Here is a 24,799-nt window from a genome sequence, read left to right as displayed (position 1 = left end):
TTAATAGAGTAATGACTTGGCTTAGATTTTGACATTTCTTTAAAAGTTTTATTCACTTCAAAAAGAACCGAAGACATTCACATAAACACTTAAACTACTTGGTTGGCTTGTTCTCTCATGATTCATCACATAGAATTATTGAAGTGGCGAGGACCAAGATGTTGCTATAGAAGAGACGACATGGAATATTCCGTCATCCTTGGAGAGTGTCGTGACCTCTCAGGCTTTAATTTAAACTCGTCAGGTCTGTTTGAAGTAGATGGAATGATATGGATCAGAGTTACATAATCTGTCATCTTCATAAGCTTTAAATTAAAAAGCAAAATAGAATTTAATACTGCCACTTGCCTTCAGCAATCACACTGAGATAGTAGTGAATGTCTGACTCAAAGTTACGAAGAGATATGCCCAGCACAAGATAGTTTTTCTAATTTTTAGATTTTTTTATTAAAAAATTAAATTGTACAGGCTCATTATATGATCTGCCAACTAGAAGCACAGTGGACTCTGAGGCAGTTGCCTTCGAATGCTGGCCTGTGGACCGGAGGCAGTAGAATTACCCAGGGAGATTTCTGATCAAAGCAAAGACTCAGATCCAAACCCCAGGGGGCAGTGCACAACCAGGTGTGGGGACCCCCCACCAGAGTTTTCCAGGAGTGTTCCTTGAGACAAAGTCTGATACATCCCCCCAAAACCTGCAGAGAAGTTCGGGAAGCATTGCACACTATCTACTTCAGAGACTTACATGCACCACATCATTTTATAGGATTTTAGAAGCCCTGCAGTAAAGAGACCAGCTCAGCCCAGCTTTTCCCAACATCAAGTTTTGTAACTTTCCCAGGATCTATTCTAGGGGAGGGTAATCTATAGATTTTCCAACAGTGGCTCCCCTAGGGGAGCATTTCCTAGGAAGGAGTCTCCAGTAATGGGGAAAAGTGTGCAATATGTATGTTTATCAGAGTATGAGTTTATTAAGATTGGGAAGCATGGGTCCCAGAGAACTGCTGTTTATTTAGTGTCTACTATATGCTAGGCACTGGGATGGGCTCCTTACCCACATGGATTTATTAAATCCTCACAACAACCCCACGAGGTTGGTATTCAAAGATGAGGAAAATGAGGTTTTGGAAGAATCCCCTCACAACTGTAAGAGTGAACTCTGGTTCTTTCACTTCTGCTTGGCTGTGGGAGAAACGGAAACGGAGACACAGAATACATAGAAGGGTAGGCAGGGGCCGTTGCTGCTAAAAACCTTCATTTTCCAGAAAGGCATTCATTACAGAAATAATATTCAATCCATTTAATTCATTTTACAGCACGTTCATTTCTTGAGACTTTTTAGACTACGCATCCTGCCGTAGGTTTTTGATAACTACTATCACAAAAAGTCATGGTATTGCTCTATTTAGATTGTCAAGATTTTAAAGAAAACTCCTAGCACTGTCTTCAGTGTCTAGATCAATGATCAGTTCTATTGGGATAATTACCACTGTTTGTTTAAAATTAACCTTAAACAACCAGACCACTAACGTTGGGTCATAAGTCAAGGAAAGAAGGAAACGCTCCCTGAATTGTCTCCTGTGTGGGATGTCCTGATCTGGCTGTTTTATAATTTATTTGATCACCCCAAAAGAGAAGGGCATAAATACCATGGGAGTCAGAGCTGAGGAGACTGGAGTGAGATCCTGAGATGGGGAAGCAGAGGTCCTCCACAAGCTGAGACGGTTTATCCCAACTGCCAGGGGCCTTCAGATTCTCCCACTTCTCCCCTCTGTCTCTTCTTCCAGAGCCTCTCTCCTTCTAGGTCCTTCCTTCTTTAAAGCGTCTCATTTCCTTTCACCAGTCCTTGTCCTAGAATACCCCATCAGATTTTGTCCCCCGTCACCAAGCCATTGCAGTCCCCACCCCAGGCCCTGTTCAGTCCATCATGGTATTCATTGACTTCACTGAGATTTATATTGAGTGACCATCTGAACACCTTCTGGAAAACTACTCCTGAAGATGCTGTATATTATATTATTTATTGTTCCTCATGAGGAAGGACCACATGATAAATGTCTTGGTGTTATGGTGGGGAACCAGACTGCTTCTCTCTCTCTCTTTTTTTAAAGATTTTATGTATTTATTTGAGAGAGAGAGAGAGAGCACAAGCAGGGAGGGAGGGGCCAAAGGAGAGGGAGAAGCAGACTCCCAGCTGAAGAGGGAGCCCGATGAGATGCAGGGCTCGATCCCAGGACCCCGGGATCATGACTGAAGCCGAAGGCAGACACCTAACCCACTGAGCCATCCAGGAGCCCCCCCGACTGCTTCTCTTGCAGCAAAAACAGGGTGTTTCCTTTTTGGCCTGGAAAAAAGTCTGATCCTCAATTACAGCATTATATAATATTTTCTGTTTTAGAAGTCATATTAAATACATGTGTGTCACCTGCAGCTCTTCTAAAAGTAGCAGGAAATAGGATACCTTATTGATTTTTGAGCACTGCATAGTTGTATTTCGAAAACCCAAATGGTATGATAATTACTTCTGTTCCATGATTTCAATCAGGATGCTCTAAAATTCACATGTTAGGGGAAGGATGATTATCATTAAATGGGTACTGCTAGGAGTCCCCCCAAATTTTTAAATGACTTTATCTTATTACAACAGCAATGCTCTTTTATTATAGAAAAATTTGCATTGCAGGTGGACAAAAAATTATATCATCTGTGGTCCCACCAATCATTAGCATTGTAGCCTTCCAAATACGACTAAAACCACAAACAACATCTTCCTATGTTATTGAGGGGGGTAACACAAGGAACACCTACACAAAACCCATAAGTGACTGTAATTATAAGATACTGCCAGAATGCTTGGACAATAGGAGCCAGGCAGAGTAGGTCAAATCAATAAAATTTATTTTTTCCAAAGACAGAAGTAAGTAGTACAGTGATTCAGAACTGCTTTATGTCTTTTAATATAATTTTTGAATTAATTTTAAAAATCAACTTAAATTTAAAAATATAGATTGAGAAACCTAACCCACTACTCTCTTTATCCACCCCTATGCCTTCACTTGGTTTCTTACGGTAATGGCCTTTTTTTTAAACTACTATATCGAAGTATGATTGGCATGTAAAAAGCTGTACATATTTAATATATACAACTTGATGAGTTTAGGGATGAGTGTACACCCATGAAACTATCACCATCATTCAAGGCCATGGGTATAGGATATCCATCACCTCCCAAAGTTTCCTCCATTATTATTATTATTATTATTATTATTATTATTATTATTTAAGAACACCTCATGTAACATCTCCCCTCTGCATGCTTTAAGTGTACAACACAATATTGTTAGCTGTAGGTACTATGATGCTGTATAGTGGATCTCACGACTTATCTTTCATAACTGACATCGTATGCTTTAACCATTAGTTTCTTGGGGTGGAAATAAGAATACATATTCCGTACTTAGATAAAAGGTGACATGTTATATAAATTCTTCCACATCTTGCGTTTTCTCACTTAACGGCCCTCCCTGGAGATCTTTCATATGAAAATACAGAAAGCCTTGTCATTTTTTTTTTTTATAGCTGTGTAATACCCGGTTCTGTAGATGTCCTGGTTACTTTGTCATCTACAGACTATCTTTTACTATTATGAACAGTACCACCATGAATGCACATGTTTTACATCATCTTATACAAAAGTTAATTAAAATATATAGGAAATTTTCCAGGATTAAAGTTGCAGAAAGACAAGATAAGTACATTTTTAAAATTTTGATAGATATTGTCACATTGCACTTTGTAAAGATTACATCTTCCATTTCCATCAGTATGTTTCCCCACAGTGTTGTAATTATTTTTTATTTTAAAACCTCTGTGTGGGGGCACCTGGGTGGCGCAGTCGTTAAGCGTCTGCCTTTGGCTCAGGGCGTGATCCCAGCGTTCTGGGATGGAGCCCCACATCAAGCTCCTGTGCTAGGAGCCTGCTTCTTCCTCTCCCACTCCCCCTGCTTGTGTTCCCTCTCTCGCTGGCTGTCTCTGTCAAATAAATAATACAAAATCTTTTAAAAATAAAATAAAAAATAAAACCTCTGTGTGATTTAAAAAAAATAAATTCCATTCCAGTGATGTTGGCTCTTGAGAGCTTGTATTCTCTGAGCTCAAACCAATTGCTTAACATATTAATTTGAAGTTGATTTAGTCAACCCTTCATTATTTCTTCACACAGAAAGGAGCCAAGGGCATGGATATCCACAATGGCAGATGATTTCGTAGTAATTCAATTCAGCTTGCAACTATGTTGTGACTTTTTCCCCATTGAATTTTCTTTCCTAATGATGTCTGCATTCGGAAACATTAACTCAGAGTTTTTAGCACAGAGTAGCTGCTGGGGGAGAAGAAGGAAGCCAAGAATTGGAAAGAAGTGTTTGCAGGATTCAAAAGGTTTCCACTTCATCTCTGGCATCATAGATGATATTTATTTTATTCTTTTTGTTATCTATTCTATATATTTTTTAACTATTACAATGTGTTCAGATTACTTATATAAAAAATAGATTCCTAGTTGCAGTTAAAATGAAAGCCCCAACACAAGTATAATATTTAATTGCTTTTCAGCCTGAGAAGTGTAAATCCCTAAGGGAAACAATACAATTTTAAGTAGCACTAATCAGTTACTATAAATTTTAATGAAATCAATTCTAATATATTTAAAACCACTCCTCACCATGTGTCACTTGGAGAGTGGAGAAGCCATGTGTAAATATGGAGGTTTAAGGAGAGTTCATGGGGTTGTGTTGGCCTCGGTATAATTATCGGGGTGGGGAGGGAGGCAGTATGTGGAGGTGTCTGATCCAGCCTTTCTCTCCCTTTGCAGCATCTTCCTCAAAGAACTGGAGAAGTATGAGCAGCTGCCTGAGGATGTGGGACACTGCTTTGTTACCTGGGTAACTGACCTGAAATCCTTCTTCTCCCACTGTGCCATGCTTTCCAGGAGTGCAGATGGTGTCAGATGGCATCACTGTTCAGTGCCTGAGCTGAGGAATGGTGTTGCTGACATTCTAACACAGGACCAGGACTCTCGAGAGGGGGCAGAAGTAGATCTGGGAGAAGCATTCCATCCCCAAGGAGCAGAGTCCTCCTTGGGAAAAGTCCTTAGACATTGTGTCCAAGCTCCACATTAAGTTCTCCGAGAACTTTCTAAAACTGAGACATCGGGAGAGTGGAATAACACCACTGCCCTTGATAGATGGGCTACTCCAGTTCCATGTACTGGTTTGGTTTTGTGTGTTTTCACAGGATAAGGATTGGGGGATTAGACCTTTAGGAATCCACCAAACAATTGGTAGCATTTTCTTCCTTAGTAGAGAAGAACAGATTCCATGGGTATCCGTCCCGGTTCTGACCTACGAATCTCGTGGCTGATTGTTTTCTTTCCTGGTGCTGTTGTCATGGGCCAAGTGAATGGGCTAAAGGTACCAGGTTCTGATTATGTAAACGGAAACCTTAGTCTTCATTAGCATCTCCACACCATGTTATTCTGAGCTCAGATATGTGGCAGGAATACCAACATCTCCGGGGAGGTCCACCGGTGATACTAAATGCAACTACACGTGGAACTCCTTCCCCGCATCAGGAGTTCTAGCTAATAATTGTCTTGTTATGATTTCCACTCAAAATGGGCTGCTTTTCAAAATGTCTTCACGATTCAGAGAGTTTTGCTCTCAAGAGCCTATGGACTAGGCAGGGCTATGGTTATGCTGTGCATTTTATCGATGAAAACGGTTCATATGACCTAGGAGTTTGACTAGTCCGCTGACATGTAGTAAATATCACAGCCAGTCCCACAGCTTAAGACCTGAGTTGGTTTTTTTTCTTTTCTTTTTATATGAAACCTTAACATTTTCTTCCTGGCATAGTCTCATTTCTTAAGGAGTCTTTGGCTGCCATCTTATTTGTGCTAATACATTTTTCTGCCTCTAAATACATGAGCCCATGCGCAGTTCATATTAATGCTGATAAACAATTTATGATCCCTTACACAGCCAATGTAGAGAAAAAACGAGTGAAGGGATTTTTTTTTACATCTTGTTTCTTACAATTTGTGGATCTGCCCACCAGTCAACCGTAAGTATGATTTATCAGCATGTCTTAGGGATGGTAAATGCCTCCTACATAGTGTATAAACCCTAAAACTGGTTTCAGAAAACTTTTGATGATTGCATAAGATATGCAGATTTTGCCAAGAATTATCCAAAGGTGACTTTTGTAAGTCTCATAATCTTCACACAGGAGGGTAGAAGGAGCTGTTTCAGTGTATTGAAAGGCAATGTTATGACCAAGAGGCCTGAAGTCAGCTGGCCTGGACTCTGCCACTTTCTAGCCATGGGAATTTAAAGTTACTTCATCAACCTATGCCACGGTTTTCACATCTGTAAAATGGGGATGATAATAATAGAGCTCACTGCACAGGGTTCTCAGGAGGATCAGATGAGTTAATATATATGAAAAGCACTTGGAAAAGTACTGGCGTGGATGCAAACCTGCGAGAATTAACACATATCTGGGCTGCTTTCTCAGAAGAGGACATTCCAAGTATTCTCTAACACCAACAGCATTTCACAAATGGGAAAGGTACATGGTGGCCAAAATACACACACCCTTCCAAGTAAGGACACATAGCGCTAACCCAGAGGGTCCTAAGAGAAACAAGAAATGAATTTGCACCAAGCTACAAGGTTCTTGGCTTGAAGTAACAATCTGGTTAGGACTCATTGTTCAGGGCCTTCCCCAAAGGATCACGTTGCTTTCCTTTCCTCCTGTCATTGCTTCTAGGAAGTTGGAGATGATGGCATAGTCACTTGGCATGCCCTACAAACTACCCCCAATGGAGACCTTTGGAATACAAGCAGTTCTACCTCTGAGGGCACACTTTGTTTTCATTCTTCAGTTTTTGTTTCTAGAGCAAATGCTGTCACTTTTCAAGAGGGGAAATACAATTGTAGGTAATCCCAAAAAAAGGATAATGTCTAAATAAATTCTAACCAACCTTAAAAGACATTATGTGAATTGGTTTTTTAAATTCTTTCTAGTGCAGACTAGTATCAAAATAAGCTCACTTTCAGCAAGCTTTCTCCACCCGCAGGTAGGAGAAATGCATCCCAAAGTTTGTGAGGGGAACATGGGCCAGATAAGCCCAGAACATTTGCCACAGATAATCCTGTGCCCCACAATGTCTGAGGGCTTAACGGGACAGCATTTGCTGGGCCCTTCATGCCCAGGCAACAGAAGGGAGCAAGTGATGGATGCTTATCTATGATTGCCTTTGTTCTTTTTAGGCAGACAAATTTCAGATGTACGTCACCTACTGTAAGAACAAGCCTGATTCCAACCAGCTGATCCTGGAGCACGCAGGCACCTTCTTTGATGTAAGCCATAGTCTTCCATTCTTGAGCCATGGATGAGCAGGTGGAAATGTTTCTCTACTTTGGGAAAATGGGTTTTTATCCTTTAGTGCTCACTGTTCTTTGGCCACCCAAACCTCTCTCTCATGGATAAAGCATGGAGACAAACAAAAGCAGTGTTTGTCTTTTGGTTATCCCCCTCCCATCTCAAGTGCTGGGGTTTTAGACAAGGCACATTTGCCCTCCATGCCTCAACACGAAACTGAGCTAGCCATAAATCCCCTGTGTAGAGGAGACCAACAATAACACAGGTGACCAGGTGATAAGATGCTGCACTTCTGCTACTCATATTCAGCTCCCTCAATCGCAGGGGTTCTCAAAGTGTGGTGGTCCCCAGACCAGCCCCATTAACGTCACCTGAGAACTGGTTAGAAATGTCTATTTTGGACCTCCCCACACCCAGGTCTATTGAATCAGAATCTCCAGGGCTAAAGCCCAGCAACCTGAGGGTGAAGAAGCCCTCCTGTGACCAGTGCCCACTCAAGTTTGAGAGGCACTACTCTAGTGCAATTGTCTCAACCTTGACTACACATTCAAATTACCTGGGAAGCTTTGAAAAATACCGGTTCCTGGGTTCTATCCCTGTGATTCTGGTACAATTGGCTTGGATTTGGCCTGGACTTTGAGAGTTTTGAAAGTTTCCAGGTGAGAGTAAGTGCAGCCAGGGCTGAGCGCTTGTGCTGTGATGGAAGCCAAGCCACGTGGGCACTGATGGGCCTTAGATCCCTCACCTCAGAATGAGGATCCAGTCCTGTTGGTGAATGATGGTAGAAGTCTACAGAGTGCTGGTCCCCAGACAGTGACCTGGTGGCTCCAAAGTGAACAGAACCAAATGGGTCAACGCAGGATACAAGGGAAGAATAGGGAGAAGAAGTGAGGGGGGCAGGGAAGTTCAGTGAGAGAGAGACTGTAGGAGTGACGGCCATTATGGTAGTCCTGTCAGAAATGACAGCAACATGAAATTCAGAACTTTTTAATAGTTGTCAGTCTGTCTTTCTGCCTACCTGCTTTCATCCCTCCCATTAGTATTTGAGTATTTCCTGTAGGGAAGATGCTGTGCTAAGGACCTTGGCGAATGCGGACATTTAAATATCATTCCCATATTCAAGTCTACAAAAGAAACCTCGGAACATCTCTGTAGCCTGGCGCTGCCGTAACAGAAATGATTCCACGAGTGTCTTGTTGCTCAGTGAAGGAATGACACTTGAATGGGAGAAAGCCAGACAAGAAAAAAACATACAGGAATTTTTTTTAAAGGAAACGTTGATAGAGAAATGGTCCTGAGTGTCCCAAATAGGAATTTTTTTGAGGTTAGATTTGGTAAAGATAAAATGGAAAATTCAAGAAGAATACTTTTTAACTTGGTATCAGAATTGATTGGATATCATATTGGATGTTCTGTTACCACTGTTACCTTTGTTAATAATGGATTTTTCTTAAGATGTTATTCATCAACAGTAACCCGAAGGATCTTTGTGAAGTTTTATATGCCCTGTGTCCTGTCTTCCACTTAGCATTTTCTGAACATACATGCCCTGTGCTCTGAGCCTGCCCTAGTCTCTTCTGCTTCCTCACCTTTGTTCACGGTGCTCTGTCTTACCCCTGTGTGTGTGTATGTGTGTGTGTACACAGAGTCTCTCTCCAGAATTCTTTCTATCCTTTAAAGGTCAAATGTTTCCTGCATGAATCCTTCCCTCTCTCTATGCATGTGTTACACTTTGCATCTGTCCTAGAGCATTTGTAACAATTTGCCTTTAGGCAAGTTAACAATGTATCCTTCTATTACGCACACCTCCTCCCACCTGTGGGCCCCTTGAGGTTGGCTGATGATTTGCCTGGTTCATTTTGTACACATCCTAGTGTGTGGTGCTAATCTGTATTTTCCTTTAGTCCTATATTCATCATATCCCTGTTTCTAGCCAATTTCTAGACTTCGACTAGTAAGTTAGATATACCCCAAATTTTGCACCCTATCCCTCCCCCCCATTTCCAATGTAGTGACTGATGAGCCTCCCCCTTATTTGGGAAGGCCACTGAAAACCAGAAAAACAGTCTACTAGGTAGGAGTCCCTAGAGCTCAGCATAAAGAGGTGGGGAGGGAGAGCAGTAAAGTCTTCTGATTGTTCCCAGAGCTTTCCAGAACGCATAATATTTGTAACTTTTTCCCATTCCATCAGAAAGGGTTCCCTAAGTTCTACACATGCTCTGGGCCCTTGTTCTATAAAAGAGACAAGCCCTCCATTAGGCTGTCTTTTAGTATCCATTACTGTGAACAGTACACAGAAATTGAAACTCCAGAAAGGGGCACACATTCCCATGGTGCAGAATTTTCTACCTCTGATGTGAGAGGTGTGAGGCCGTGATGCTTGATGCTATGGTGACTAGTGAGCATGATTTGGCTGCCCTAGCCGCCAGAGGCAGGGCTTTCCTTGCTGCTCCACATGCAGCCTCTTCCCTGGGCTGGCAGAGAGGGAGGGCCATCCCAGTGTGTTACTGCCTATGCTGTCTTGCCAGAGCCCCTGGGGAAACCCACGATGTTCCTTTGTCCACAGTGTCATGCTGCCGGCTGTATTGCCCACCATCCTTGGATGAGTCCTGCTATAACCGCACACCTCTAGGGAAGAGGCAGATGAGAGAGAAAGTTGCTACTTTCTGGGGTAGTTGGCAGGAATGCGATCATTGTTTTAATTCCCTCTTTACCCTTCTCCATGGCTACATAGCAAGTCCTATCTTGGGTGACTTTAAAGTGCTTCCTGTGTTCCTCCCAGTGCTTTGTTCTCACTGACCTCAGCTCAGGGCAAGCCCATGTTACACACCCAGAGATATAGATAGATAGAGCTATAGCTGTAGATTATACATGTATTTAAAGTGAACAATTTCATAGTGTTCGTATGTGAATTGTGCATATTGTGAATTGTGAATACAGATATGCACAACTACCTCCACAGTCGATTGTAGGACATTTTCATCACCTCAGAGAGCAACACACACCCTTTAGCTATCACCTCCACCACCTCCTCCCACCTATTCCTTAGCCCGAAGCAACCAATGATCTATTTTCTATCTCTATAGGTTTACCTATTCCAGACATTTCATAGAAATGGAGTCATATAATATGTGTTCTTTTGTGACTTTTTTCACTCAGCCTAATGCTCTCAGGGCCCATCTATGTTACAGCGTGTACCAGCACTACACTCTTTATGGCCTGATAATATCCCATTGTATAGGGGTACCACATTGTATATTTCCATTCATCAATTGATGGACATTTGGGTTATATCCACTTTTTCATTATTATTAATAATACTGTTATAAACACTGTATTTAAGTTTTTGTATGGTCATATGTTTTCATTTCTCTTGGGCATATACCTAGGAGTAGAATTGCTAAATCACATGGCAACTCTATGTTTGCACCCTTGGGATTTTTCAGTAACCTCTTAAGTGGTCTCTCTGCCTCTATTTCCCAATCTCCACCCTTGCTATGAGGCTTACATGACTCTCTGAAAGAGTGCTTTCACCATGTTTTTCTTCTATTTAAGATCTACAATACTTTACCATTGAGAAGCTCACCCAAAATCCTGATTCTTTCATCTAGCTCAGCCCCATCAATGACCTAAGTACACTTTGCTTATCTAACTGTATTTTTCATTTTTTTCCGGACTCCGGGTGTACATCCTCTGTACCATTCTGCATGGTCCCCATTATCGTCTAAATCCACAATGATTATTTCTTGTGGACTTTTTAAATATGTTTTCCGTTTATAGAATGCCATTCATCCAGCTTTGCATTCCCCCCACTCCCCCCCCACCTATCTTCTAAACCTCAGTTGAAGACCTCTCCTAAACCATCCACCACTCTTGAGCCCACTCATTCCTCTCTGTTCTCGCCAGGAATACCTTCCATTTCCTTTGTTGCTATTTTATGTGTGTGAGTATTCTCAGCTACCTGGGATGTAAGTTCTTGAGGCAAGGAACCACATGGACCCTTGGCGACCCTTCACAGCACCTACACCTTGGGGAGTGGAAGGTCATTTTGGAGGCAAGATAGAGGATGGACTAAAAAGAGACTAGAGGCACAAACACCAGCTGGAGGTCGTGACTGTAGCCTGGGTGTGAATGGGGTGGAGAGGAAAGACGTGTCAGGGGTAACGCAAGTTAAACTTAACTGACGGCGACTCCAAGGTTGCCAGCTCGAGAGCCCTGTAGAACGAGGGAGGTGACGTGGATCACAATGAAGTTGTAGCGAATGCAAAAGTGGTTCCACGTTGGGGTGGGTTTAAGTTGGAGAGAAAGGGGGTGGAAAGGAGGTATGCCCTTGTGCTGTTGTAAGGAGATAAAGACGCGGGAGCCATCGGCGTAGACCTCTGAGCCCTGCTCTCTGCCTCCCTTTGTTCTCATCGTCCTGCGGTTCCCCTGTGATTGCCTCCACTCTGGGTTTATTCCCTCCACTCTGGGTTTACTCCCTCTTCTGCTCCACCACCTCTCCTTTACCCTTCTGTCTGTCATTTATCTCCTCCCTTCCTTTTTCCACTTTTATCCTTCCCCATTTCTTCTGCATTTCCATTTCTGTCACACAAATCTCTGTTCTCTCCTGTTTTGCCATCTCTCCTTTTCTGTATGCATTCATCTTGATCTCTCTTGTTCCTCTCCGCAGCAAAGAACAGCTGCTCATAATCGTCTACCCTTTTTCTTCTCTCTACTCACCTTGCCTACTTCCTCCCAAACGCACGCACGCACACATGCGCGCGCACGCACACATGCACGCGCACGCGCGCACACCCCTCGTGTGTAATGGCGCCCGCTGTCACCCCTGCAGGAGATACAGCAGCGGCACGGTCTGGCCAACTCCATCTCTTCCTACCTAATCAAGCCCGTCCAGAGGATCACCAAGTACCAGCTGCTCCTGAAGGTACCTCCCTCCCCGCTGCGTCACCCCCTCCCACACTACCGGCCAGGTCCAGGGAGTCCCAGCTTTGCCCGAGGATAGGACAGCTTCCACCTCAAGACCTCCCCTCCACCTAGAGCAAAACTTCAGAGATGAGCCCCCACAGGCTTTGCTGTCTCCCAGACTGCATGGCCTATCCCGTGAAATTCTAGGTGCTTATTTGTTGGGGGGCAGAGGAGAAATGAGAGCAGGAACAAGTGACTATTTCCGCACCTGCCCACCACCGCACGACTTGGAGCCGCTGCCACCCCGGGCACTGGCTGACACGTGGGGCCTCACTTGCCCTTCCTCCCTGAGGCAGCTTCCTCCCGGTGGCCCCTGCTTCTGATGGGATCGGGGCTCAAGGTCTTGGGGCAATGCCAGTCTACAGAGGCAGTAGAGGCCCAGGGTGGCACCTACCATTACCTTACTCTGTGTTTGTCAAGACTGAGATTCCTGAGAGAAAACACTCGAAGAGTGCATATTAAAACACAAGGCACTCTTGTGCCTGGAGGATCCCATATGTTAGGTAGGGGTTCTTTTGGAGCCAAGCAAAAGATTTGACTTTCTTCCAAAATATTTTCTTTAAAATTCAAATAATCAAATTATATGAAATACATACAAAATATGTGAAGTGATTTGGGCTGATTCTTCTTAAGGAAGGAGACACTGACTGTCTGAAAATACGACATTTCCCCCACAGAAAGCCTGGGAAATGGATATTTAAGCAGTTATGTAACCCCTATGTATGTCAATTATCAAGGTATAAGGGTGGAGTTTTCCCTAAGTTTGAGTATTTTGCTGGTGGCTCCTCATTTGCAAAGGACATAGGGATAGTGAGAGGCATGTTCTAAGTAGTATATTTCCAGAGAAAATCTGCTGAAATTCAACTCGTGTAGAGATGCTTGCAGAATCTCACATATTCTAGCTTCACTAAACCTGAAAACCAGTTTAGTTTCAAATCTAGGTTTCTACTCACTCTGGAGTGTGTCTCCCCACAAAGGACCCCTAGAGTCTCCCTGCTTAGCAGCGTAGTTCCATGATGAGAAGAGTGGGGGCACCAGCCAGCCCATGCCCTGGACCTCTTCCCCATTCCGGATCAGGGCAGAGACTAATTCCCCCTGTCCTTCTGGCTTCCGCCTTCAAACGTCTTCTTTCCTTGTCCCCAAGAAGAGACTTTTTGGACTTCTGCTTCCAGGCACTCAAGTCATCCAGCGCTGCAGAGATGCCTTAGAGAATTAACCACACAGCATCATGCTCTTGGCCTTTACTGAGGCCTTATGTGAGAAGTAACAATGTGCAGAGCATCTTGGCTGTTTTAGCAGAACTGCTTTTGAAGGTGTCATCTTTGTTTTTTGAAGTTCCCTGTATAAAGATTCATAGAAACTCTCATAAGATCTCAGAGTGGGGTACGAGTGTTCTCTCCAAAATCATTGGAGTGCCCTCTACCTGTAAATCACAAAAGCTTTAGCTCCTTTGCCTTAGACTATCAGATAATTAGCATTGAGTCCTGTTACGACTACTACTGTATTGTTACTAGTTTCTCCTTAGCCCAGATTTCTGTGTATAATTATCCCCTCCTTCCCTATCCCATTTAATGCTTTACCCTTTACATGAGTTTCCTTATACCAGAAATTTTTTTTAAATTTATTTTTGTGGTTATTAAATTTAAGTATCCCAACGCCTTTTCAGGAATTGGTGGGGAGGTAAATTGAAAAGCAAAACAAAACAGAAACTCGCCCATTCACACTGCCGGTGCTTTAAATCAAGAAATATCCAGTTCTAAGAGAACTATAACATTTCACCTCTCCCTTTGAATCCCATGGGGCTGAGGTTCCCAGGATAATTTTGTGACACAGAGAAGGGAAGGAAGTGGAGGATGGATAGAGTGCCCTGTGTTTTGCTTTAGGTGATGGAGGGGTGGGTGCTAGGCCTTCATTCTGTAATTGAGTGTCTTAGGAAGAGATGACTGTGCAGGTTAACTGAGAAGGAAAAAATGAGGTAGTGGGAATTTGATTGTGGAGAAGTTGTAAAATTATTGGGGGAAAAAGACTTACTAAGGTGATTTGGAACTCATAAATGCACTGATAGCAGAGTACCTGCTGAGTAAAAGAAAAATAGTTTGCTGAGCTTTTACTATAAATAATGTGGGATTTATTTTCTCATTAAAGACAGCTTTATTCCAAATATATCGATATTTAATTACTAGTATCCTCTGGGGTTCCTCACTTTGGGTGTTGCATGAAAATAAAAACTATATGTCAGTTGGTGTGCAGTATTCTCTGTGTAAATCTGCTACAGCTGTCCTTTTGGAGTCTAAATTAAATGTGGAGCCTTCTCCTTAGTATCAGCTATAACAAGGATCCAAGGAGAACTTACTGGCTTTGCTGGCTGATTGGTGGACTTGCCACACTGCTTTGGGGGTTGAACCAATTGGTGTTTTCTGTCACACACTGAACCATATTTCATATTTGTCTCTTATGCTTCTGCCTAGAAATTCCTTTGAGGATGTATGAGAGCAAGGTCAGGAGGGTTAAAATTAGGAAAGGGCTGGGGAAAATCAGAGAACTTCAGGTTGGTAGAAATAAATGCAACTTTCTGAACAATGATGCCATTATACTGGCTAGAGCCGAGGTCAGAGCTGAGAACTGACCACTTCTGCCTCCCTAACCTGCTCGAGGCAGTTCACCTCTACTTTGGACACTCAAAGCTCCCTTCTTCATGTGGCAATGTATCTGAGATGACACAAGGGAGTGGATGTTCATGTCAGATGCTCACTCATCAGATATCTTACCAAGTATAAAGCTTTACTAATAATATCAAGGATACACATAATCCCAAGGCGGAGATAAAGCACAGAGAAGTCCAGCACCACCAACAGCTCCAAGTCCTTTCTTGGCACCTCAGGATGTGCTATGACCCAGACTAACATACAGGTCTTCTGAATGGTGTATGTCGTATCAGATCATTTATCCTTAGGAGAGCCATTCTGTTTATGAAATATACTAACTTTTTACTCAGATAGTTGCATAGTATCTGTGGTAGTTTACAGGGAGCCATGCCCTTTAAGCCACAGATTCAGGTCTGTTAACCACAAGAAGTCTTAGGCCAGATATATCCTACTAGAAGCATTCCATAGACAAGGACTCTCCTGCTAGCTCTTACCATTAGTTTATTTGCCAGGAGGTCTGATATTAACATGTTGACAAGATTTGATCTGGTCAACTTCTTTCTCTCCTGGAAGTGCATCTTACCCATCCACCCATCCCCTGCCTCCCCCTACTCCCTAAAAGGAGAGAGTACTGACTACAGATCTGTTGCTTAACTGTTTCCTTCCCAGTATCAAAATGAGCAAAATTTACAATAACCCTCATAGGAAAAATAAAAGCCAGCATTCCTCTGTCTTGGCAAACATCATTTCAAATGGTCCTTATGATTTTTAAGATAGTCGAAAATTATCTTTTCTACATCAAGCAGATACTATATGTCTTTTATGGAGATAATAATAACCTAGTCTTCAATGAGGAAGTAAGAGAGTGCATGCTCTGGGAAGTCTCAGTGTGGTGGAGGTCATGGGGGAGAGGGTTGGCATGGTGGATGGAGTACTGGGCTTGGATTCTAGATTTAAGATTCAAAAAGGACTAGTCCAAAATCCCATCTACTGGCCCCAGGTTAGGAGCTCCTGATTTATATGACCTAAAAATATTTTATAACTCTGAAACGCTGTAAACCTATAATGTGTACAACCCCAAGTTGCTCCCAGTATGGTAGAAGTCAGCATTTAGGCAGAGGAGGACACACATAAACATGGTGCCAGCAATGGGTTGCGCAAGGATACATGAGTGCTGTGCATTCTTTGCACAATTTTTGTCTTCTCTTTGTGATTCCACAGTACTGACCCTCTGTTTGTGTGCTTTGCCAGGGGTACTCCCTTCTCCAGGAGGGTAGTCAAGTGAAAGAGAATGCCCTAGGTTGCCGACTCACAGTGCCAGGCATTTGAGAGTTGGGTTGAATTGAGTTAGTTTAGGTTAGCTTGAGCTGAGGAAGCTCAGTCTGGGGAAAAATAATGTGGTTGAATTCTTGGCGATAACATGCCACCCCACTTTCCTTATAGCTTAGAGGGAGCCATTACAGAGAATGAAGTTTGTCTGTAATCACCTTGATGGCTTAGGTGGTGGGAGGGTAGGGAAGCTGGGACAAATGGTTCTAATTGTGTCTGGACTTTTTTCCCAGGAACTTTTAACTTGCTGTGAAGAAGGGAAGGGGGAGCTCAAGGATGGCCTGGAGGTGATGCTCAGTGTCCCAAAGAAAGCCAATGATGCCATGCATGTCAGCATGCTGGAAGGTAGCCGTTTGTCCTCCCAGCCTCCCCAGGGGAGCCTCCTCCTTTCCTAAGCCCAGGGAGCTTGTATTGTGGGAGGGAAGTGGCATGAAGTCAGGCAAGAGGCAAGGCTGAAAAAGTTGAGGACATAGGGCCTCAGGAGGTGTGAGAGGAGCCCCACAGGGGCCAGCTCGACCAATACCTGCCTCCAGGTAGGACCAGGCCCAAGTTGTTTCAGGTACGTAGACAACTGCTGCGTGTGAGGTCGTCTAGTACAGGCCATCTTCCCTACCAAAGATGTGCTAGAGCCCTGCCCCACAGCAGTCCTGTTCATCTGTATAGCTTTGGCATTGTGTTTGTCAGCAGAATGAGTAGAAATCCTGCATGCGTGCGCATGCACACACACACACACACACACGTACGTGCATGAGTGCGAGCATGCACCCCCAAGGTCTCTAGCCTCATGCCTTTATTTTTCTATTGCAGTTAAATATACATAACATAAAATTTACCATCCTAACCATTTTTAAGTGTACAGTGTAGTAGCATTTGGTACATTCGCGTTGGTGTGCAGCCACCCTTATGCCCTTCCTAGCAGGTGAGAAAAGTCCAGCCAGACAGACCTGATAGGACTTCACCAACGTACATGTAGTCCACTGGAACCGAGTTCTTGGGACCCAGAGACCGGGTGGAATGAGACGCCAATAAAGTGCTCTTACCACTGCAGAACAGATGCAGATCAGCCATGCTGGAGCAGAGTTGTTAGCGGAGTTCAAACTCGGCATCCCAGTCTGGCCTGGCAAGCAGGTGTTGAGAGACAGAAGTGCACTCTGTGGGCTGTGTTTTCTCCTCCGGGCTCCATCTCCCATCCCCCCTCTCCATCTAGAAGACTTGGTCTGGTCTCCCCACTTCCTGGGCCACCCCAAGCAGAGGAAGCTATAGTTCTCCATGCAGTGGAGCCCTGGTGACCTTCCTCAGACTGAGCACTAGTCACCTGAACATATTCCTCTTGCCACAACTTCTCCACCCTTTTCTGTTTGCACCCCATCCTCATCCCCAGCCCTGGGTGTTTTCCCCTATAAGCACCCTTCTCCACCAGCCTGTCCCTGGCCTGTTTTCTGAATCCAGTTGCTCCCAGTACAGTCTGTGGACAACCAGCAGAAATACCTGGGAGCTGTCAGGAGAGCAGATTCCTGGGCAGCTGCTGAATCCCAGTCTTTTTTGGGGGGGCAGGTTCAGTGGGAATCTGTGTTTTGATGAGCTCTGCAGGTGATTCTTATGCATACTAAGTTTAGAATCTCTGTTAAAATTTAAAGTAGAGTAAATAACTGTCGAAGGTGTGTGCTCCGCACTGTACAGGAGCCGTCAAAGGTTAGAGTTCTAGGAATGCAATATAAGAAATAAAGTAAGGACAAATAAAGTGGAGTCAAGGGCATCCTCCATCCAGCAGTGCTTGTCCTCAGCCCCACTTGGTGCTCCGAGTCGGTGGGGAGCTATAGGAAGAGGGAGACATGGGGTATGCCCATGCAGGAGGTCCCAGGCCTTGGGAAGATGCCACTAATCCCGGTTGTGTGTAGGAGACGTGGTGTGGGAAGGGGGATCTGCTCACTGCTCCCTAGAGCTGTCTCCTCAAGTATTCAGGAGTCTCAGGAACCAGCCGAGGGAGCCAACGTCGCGGAAATGGAGGGCTCATAGTCAGGGAACCCTTTCCAAGAGGGGAGTGGAATGTGGCACCCAAGTGGCACTGGAGAGACTACCCGGGGTGGAAATGGGTATCTTTCAGGGTTCGACGAGAACCTGGATGTACAGGGAGAGCTGATTCTCCAGGATGCCTTCCAAGTGTGGGACCCAAAGTCGCTGATCCGGAAGGGGCGGGAGCGGCACTTGTTCCTCTTCGAGATCTCTTTGGTTTTTAGCAAGGAGATCAAAGACTCTTCAGGACACACGAAATATGTTTACAAGAACAAGCTACTGGTAGGTGGGGCAGCTGGGGTAAGACAAGTCTCCCTGTTGTCATACAGCCCTTGGGCACAAAGGGCTCTGGAACACTCCGCTCATCTCTCCCCTGGCACCACACCCAAACCATCCTGGACAAATGAAAATGCCTCCTATGTGGAAAGCTGCCCCCCTCGACTCCCACTTCTGCATCTTAGAGTTCACCGGTCTTCTTGCTGTCTGCTTTTAGCGCCTCCCTCTTCACCCTCCCTGCCTGCCGCCTGCTAATCTGGCAGGGCGCGTGTAGGCCCTTTCATCCCCAGTAGATGAATGAAGCATCCAGTCTGTTGAAGTGTGATTGACAGAAGCCCCTCCCTCGGTCCTCTCCTCTTTGTTGCCTTTCCCTTTCCCACCCCAGCCCTAAGTTCCCCACGACCCACCCCTCCCCGCCTCTCACAGGCATTTCCTGTCTACAGACCTCAGAGCTGGGTGTGACTGAGCACGTAGAAGGTGATCCCTGCAAATTCGCCTTGTGGTCTGGGCGCACCCCCTCCTCAGACAATAAAACAGTGCTGAAAGTAAGTGCTGCTCTCCTCTGGGCCCTGGGCCAGGGTTGTGGGAAGCAGGTGGAGGGCAGAGGGCTGCAGCGTGTTCTTCCTGAAAGCTGGGGCCTGGAGACTCTGCAGGGTGGGCAATATCCCCTGGGTATTAAAAAGCAAGTTCTATCATGGAAGTAGGCTTGAAATCTCAAAGACCAGTCATCTCCTAAGTCCCTCCCCTCCTGTGCACCTAGAGGGAGGGAGGCAGGAAGTGGCCTGCTGGCTGTCTCAGTAGGGCCCATTTAAATATATTCTGTCCCTATGTCCCCTTCAAGGACAAGGACAGCTGACCTTTTGACAAAAGGTACCTTGATTTCCTCCACATTCATCCAATACTTTTTCTTGAACACCTTCTATGTAGAAGGTATTCTGCTCAGTGCTGCTTGTAACTAAGGAGAGATGGATCTTGTCCTCCAGAAGCTTACATCCTAGAGCTCTAGTAAATTACGCTAGTACGGCACCTATGTTGGTGAAAGGGCCTTTCACCAGATGACAACCTTAAGGAGTCATTCCAGCTCTCCAGAGCACATGCAGCCTGGGAATTGAGGCTTGTGGTAATGTGCGTCTAACCGAGAAGGGATCCTGCGGATGGGGCTCCCTCCAGTCATTTGCTTATCAGGGTGGCTGCCACCAAGGAAGAGATGGTCCGACCCTGACAAACGCTCCACACTTGTTCCCTCTGAATTGCCAGCCTAGCTACTACCTGCCATGAGACAGAATTACCTGAAAAAAAATTCCACAAAGACAAACAGGATATTCATGAAATGGTAGAAGTGCCTTCAGTGAAAGTGTTTACCAGGCTAAAAACCCAGCACTGACTTTCAGTCAGCACAAACCTATGTATGTAGCCATGCAAGGAGTTAAACATGCTCATGGATCTGTACCCTTGGTAAATAGCCATGGCCTTCAGATACCCCTTGCTACCCCTCCCAGTGCTCCCCAGACCTCCCCAGCATCTAGCAATTGATGTGTTCATCCCTGGCCCAGCAGGGAACCTCCACATATGCTGCAGCCCCCGGGCAGATGGCAGTATTTTTTCGAAGACTTTTTTTATTTATTTAGATGAGAGAGCACACAAGCGTGCGGGAGGGGCAGCAGAGGGAGAGAGAGTAGCAGACTCCCCACTGAGCAGGGAGCCTAACTCGGTGTCCATCCCAGGACCCTGAGATCATGCCCTGAGCCAAAGGCAGACGCTCAACTGACTGAGCCACCCAGGCGCCCCAGGGCAGATGTCAGTATTGGTCATGCCACACAGAGTATTAAATACTTTGAAAATCACTCCTGTACAAGTCTACATTGAGTGTTGATGTCTTAGCCCCATTCTAGGAGTTGAAGAAGTGTGTCCCATGGATTGAAGAGTCATACATGTAAAATGAGAAATGAGCTCCTCAAACATTTGGTGTCCTTGAAAATAATGGGTTAAGCCAGCAGGAGGAGGATTGAGAGCTGTTTTTGGCAGGGCAAAGGGAGATGGGGTGTTTACTCTTTCTCTTTGTGGCACTCTCAGGCCTCCAACATAGAAACCAAGCAGGAGTGGATCAAGAACATTCGAGAGGTGATTCAAGAAAGGATCATTCACCTGAAAGGAGCTTTAAAGGAGCCAATTCAGCTCCCCAAAACACCAGCCAAACAGAGGAACAATAGTAAGAGGTAACCAGCGTCTCTGCCCCACCAAGCACTGCCTCACATGCTCCGGGAGCGGGAGTGGGGTCGCCCTCTGCTCCCACAGGGGCGGTGCGCTCTGCGGTTGGCACCCCTCTCTGTGAAGTCCTATCTAAGATGAGGAATCTCCCCTCTGAGCATCTCACCAGTTACTGTCAGTTACATGCAGCAGGGCTGCCGTGAGCACCTCTTATTTCAGATACTGCTGGCTGCTCTGAGAAGACAAGGGGAAGTGGACAATGAGCCCTGCCCTCGAGAACCATCTAACAGTTGTATCTCACACGTGGAACAGTTAGACTAGAAGAACCAGTGCCGCCCTTGGGGACAGTAAATGCTATAAAAATTCATCAAGAGGGGACTTTAGATGAGCAGGAGAGAGAATGCCCAGGGAAGACTTTGGGAGGGAGGGAGGCCACAAGTGGACTGATTAGACAGTAAAGGAGTTTTGTATGTGGTAAGGGCAGGGGGATGGTGTGGTGGGGTTATCACTGCAGCTCTTCTGTAACCCCCGAGTCCTCACCTTCAATTATCTGAGATAAGCAAGGTAATAGGGCAGAAGGGGGCTGATTTTTTGTATCTTCACATCTCTGGGCCCTTCTGAATCCCAGTTGCCCTACACCGGTGGAAGACTTCCTGAGTGTCTGTTTCTCAAGTCTCCATGTGACAGTCACCTACAATAACTCTTAGCACTTCAAAAGAAAGCATATAAAAACATCATGTTAACCCTGGAAAAAAAAAAAAAGCAGCGTTCTGGGGGCGATGGTCATTGGTGGTAACAGGCTTCCTCCCCTCTTCATGAATGGAATAAATCCCAAAGATCTAGTTGACCTTCTGGTGCCAACCGGGATACATGGACCTGAGGACCTGCAGAGTAGCAGCATTAGTACAAAGGGAGGTGACAGCCAAAAGAAGAGTGTGACTAAGGTAGGGAGAGACACCTCCACGGGGCAGAAGCCCCAAGACCTGCATGGCCAGGATGAGGTCACCTCTCAGTGCTGGAATGACAAATTATGGCTGTATTGGAGGAGGGGTTATTTTTATTTCAGGTACCCATGTCCAGAGTCCAGGGAAGGGGCAGACTTAGTTTAGCACTAGGGACCCGCTGTGCTGCAGGAAGACCCTACTTTAATAAAGAAGGTAGAGTGGAAATGTTCTAGGAGCTCAATGTCCAAGAGCATGCAGAAAAAGGATGGATATTCAGGTGAGGCTGGCTCAAGTGTCTCTGTGAAAGAGCCCCTTTTTCCTTCAGTAGTGGAGTCTGAACATCTGTAGAACATGAGATGGACCTATCTTGGAAATGCCCCCACCGTTTCTCCGTCATTGTCCTGAAATAAGAGTGTGAAAACCCTGGTCAGACTCTGCAGAGAGCGGTCGGGCTATCTGTCATTTCATTCACTCGGCTCCCAGGAGGTGGGGACAGAGTTGACGGAGGAGTGAATTGGCTTGGAGAGCACCAACCCCCACTCCTGGATTGGCTCCCCACATCCCCCAGAACTGGCTTCATCTGCCGTGGACCAGAAGGGCCCACAATGGGCCAGAAGGGTGGGAAGCACAAAGTACAGCCAACTCTCAACTATAGGCAAATGGTGGGGAGCAGCGGCCCAGATCCCTAAAGCAGCAGATGATCTAAGAGTCCTTTATTCTTGGTTTTTTGAAACACATCACATAATTCCATTTTACAGCAGATCCTCCTTCCTACAGACATGTGGCTTTTATTATTGAAATAAGTTGGCATTTCCCATCCCCGCAAGTGGTGATGAGAAAGCAGTTGACCTAGAAGCATTCTAGGCAGGAAAAGACCCTTTGTAAGACTGGGAGATACTGTGTATATGCCTGTGTATCCCATGCATGCTCATGTGCACACGCATGTCCACGTGCACCAGACTGTAATTGTTTAGACTCTGAGGTGACTTTGTATTTGAGGCATTTTGCCCACGTGGTGTCATCCTCAGGCAGCAAGTCCCTAATGCCATTACCTCTCCATAAGCAGCATCAGGGGTGGGACTTTCATAAGCCTCCATGGGAAGAGCTGGCACTTTTTGTGCTCATTTATCCAAGTCCTGTTCCACATCTCCTTCAGTTTTTCCTGACACTGACCATTCAGCCTTAACCAGTTCCCAGGCACTTAATCCCCCTTGGCCCTGGCTATGGGTTCAGTGCAGGATTGAGGCCTAATTCTTATGCTGGAGAATTGAAGGGATATGTGAGTGGCACAGCTCTATGGTCCAGCGACCCAGGAAGGGCTGCAGATGTCAGGAGCACAGCTGACTCAGAAAGCTGCTGTGCAAGCTGGGGTCTTTGAGATGCTGCCTTTGCCTTATGTGTTTTAAGAAGTCATCAGAGACAGGCACGAGATCCACAAGACCCACCAAAATGAACGAAGTGACCTCTTCCTCCATACCCAGGAGTTGAGCATCCAACATCGGCAACTTCCCAAAGATAATGTCCCTGGAGGAAATATCTCACATTATTTTCTTGAACAGAAGAAAGACAAGTCAAAAAAAAAAAATCTTATCAGTTCTGTTTTCTTTATAGGCCAGCTGTAAACTAACCCCTGTCCTCCCTCAGCATGCAGAAAGACTATTTGAATACCTTGAACTCTAGGATTGTCAGCGATCACCCAGTCAGCTGGATAGAAGCCTAGGTTCTAAGTAGGACGGACCTCTTCCAACTGCCTATTATAGACCCATTCCCAGTAAAAAATAAATAAATAAATCATCACCTCCTCTGTACCATGGGCCAGAGGAGTTATTGCTCAGTTATCAGCATAGAGATTGTGTGCTTTTTAAGTGCGAGAGGTGACATCTTTGAAAATCACATAGGGCTGCTCCCTTTAGTGGGATAATTTTAGACAAATCCCTGCTAGAAAGTGCTGAGGCTCTGCTCTGCCAGCCCAGCTGGAAATCCTTGTGTGCTCTAAACCCACAGTGGTTCCCCCCACCCCCACCCCTGTTTTTTTTTTTCTCTTCTTCCTGCAGGGATGGAGTGGAGGATGTTGACAGCCAGGGGGATGGGAGCAGCCAGCCAGACACCATCTCCATCGCCTCCAGGACCTCTCAGAATACAGTGGACAGTGATAAGGTAGGACAGTGTCCCAACCTTCCTTCCCCTAAGACTTCTTGTTGGCTTACCCACCCCTGGAGAATTACCCCCAGAGGAGTTTCTTCCACTATGGAGCCCAACCTCAGGAGGCAGTTGTCTCTTTGTGCCAGCCAAAGTGGAAAGAGCAGGGCTGGAGAAGGTATGTCACCGTGTGGAGATGTTGTCTGAGGGGACAGAAGACCAGGTGATCAGCCAGACCTCTCCTGTCATGGGAGTTTAGCAGATGTGACAAGGGTGTGGCAGAGGTGAAGAGTGAGAGGGTCTGGGTCTCCTGTCCTCCGGAGACGCCCTGCCTGGGCTGCTTGGGTGGCTCTGCCTCCTGGGAGGCTGAACTTCAGGGGCCGAGGCTGGGATAGTTTCCTGAGACCTTAGTGGCTGTGACTGGCTCATATTTATAATGATTGAATAGGCTCAACTAAAGTTAGACCAATACCAGTGATTTGGCAAATGGCCAGAGATGCTGGTTGGTAGGGGCCTCCTCTCTGAAGGGGCTCCAGCAGAAAGGATGCTTTCCTCTGGCCAGAGTGTCGGGGCTCAGTTACTTAGGGGCAGAGGACCAAGAAGTGGTGTGGGAAGCAGTTTGGAGGGATATAGTAGTCTTTGTGAGAAAGCCTGGTCACTTGGTCTCTTATATTTTGGAGCAAGTAAGCAGAAGGTAGGAGCTCTGAAGGAGAGTACAAGAAAGGGGCCTGTAGCGAAGACCCAGTGTATTTGTTCAAACCAGGGGAAGAATTCAGCTGTCTAAATTTGCAGCAGGGACAGGAAGACTTTTGTCTCCAACCCTACTCTCATTTGCTT

At 45.4% G+C, this 24,799-nt stretch overlaps 1 protein-coding gene across 21 annotated transcripts in view; it reads left to right on the top strand.

Annotated features, from left to right (window-relative positions):
• KALRN (kalirin RhoGEF kinase) overlaps window positions 1-24,799 on the top strand; it is a 637,031-nt gene that overhangs the window by 406,829 nt on the left and 205,403 nt on the right. For all 21 annotated transcript variants that reach the window (XM_087861563.1, XM_045812696.2, XM_045812695.2 and 18 more), the window contains exons 26-33: window positions 4,871-4,940; window positions 7,332-7,421; window positions 12,275-12,367; window positions 16,616-16,727; window positions 18,487-18,677; window positions 19,115-19,216; window positions 20,745-20,887; window positions 23,878-23,980. In XM_087861563.1, the coding sequence (XP_087717689.1) occupies window positions 4,871-4,940; window positions 7,332-7,421; window positions 12,275-12,367; window positions 16,616-16,727; window positions 18,487-18,677; window positions 19,115-19,216; window positions 20,745-20,887; window positions 23,878-23,980 (904 nt within the window). The remainder of the gene's footprint in view (window positions 1-4,870; window positions 4,941-7,331; window positions 7,422-12,274; window positions 12,368-16,615; window positions 16,728-18,486; window positions 18,678-19,114; window positions 19,217-20,744; window positions 20,888-23,877; window positions 23,981-24,799) is intronic.

Source organism: Ursus americanus, chromosome 4, assembly GCF_024610735.1.
Source record: "Ursus americanus isolate L20-20 chromosome 4, mUrsAme1.1.p, whole genome shotgun sequence".
NCBI classification, from domain to species: Eukaryota; Metazoa; Chordata; class Mammalia; order Carnivora; family Ursidae; genus Ursus; species Ursus americanus.
Note: the sequence above shows the minus strand (reverse complement) of the source record. Positions and strands in the feature narration are given on the sequence as shown.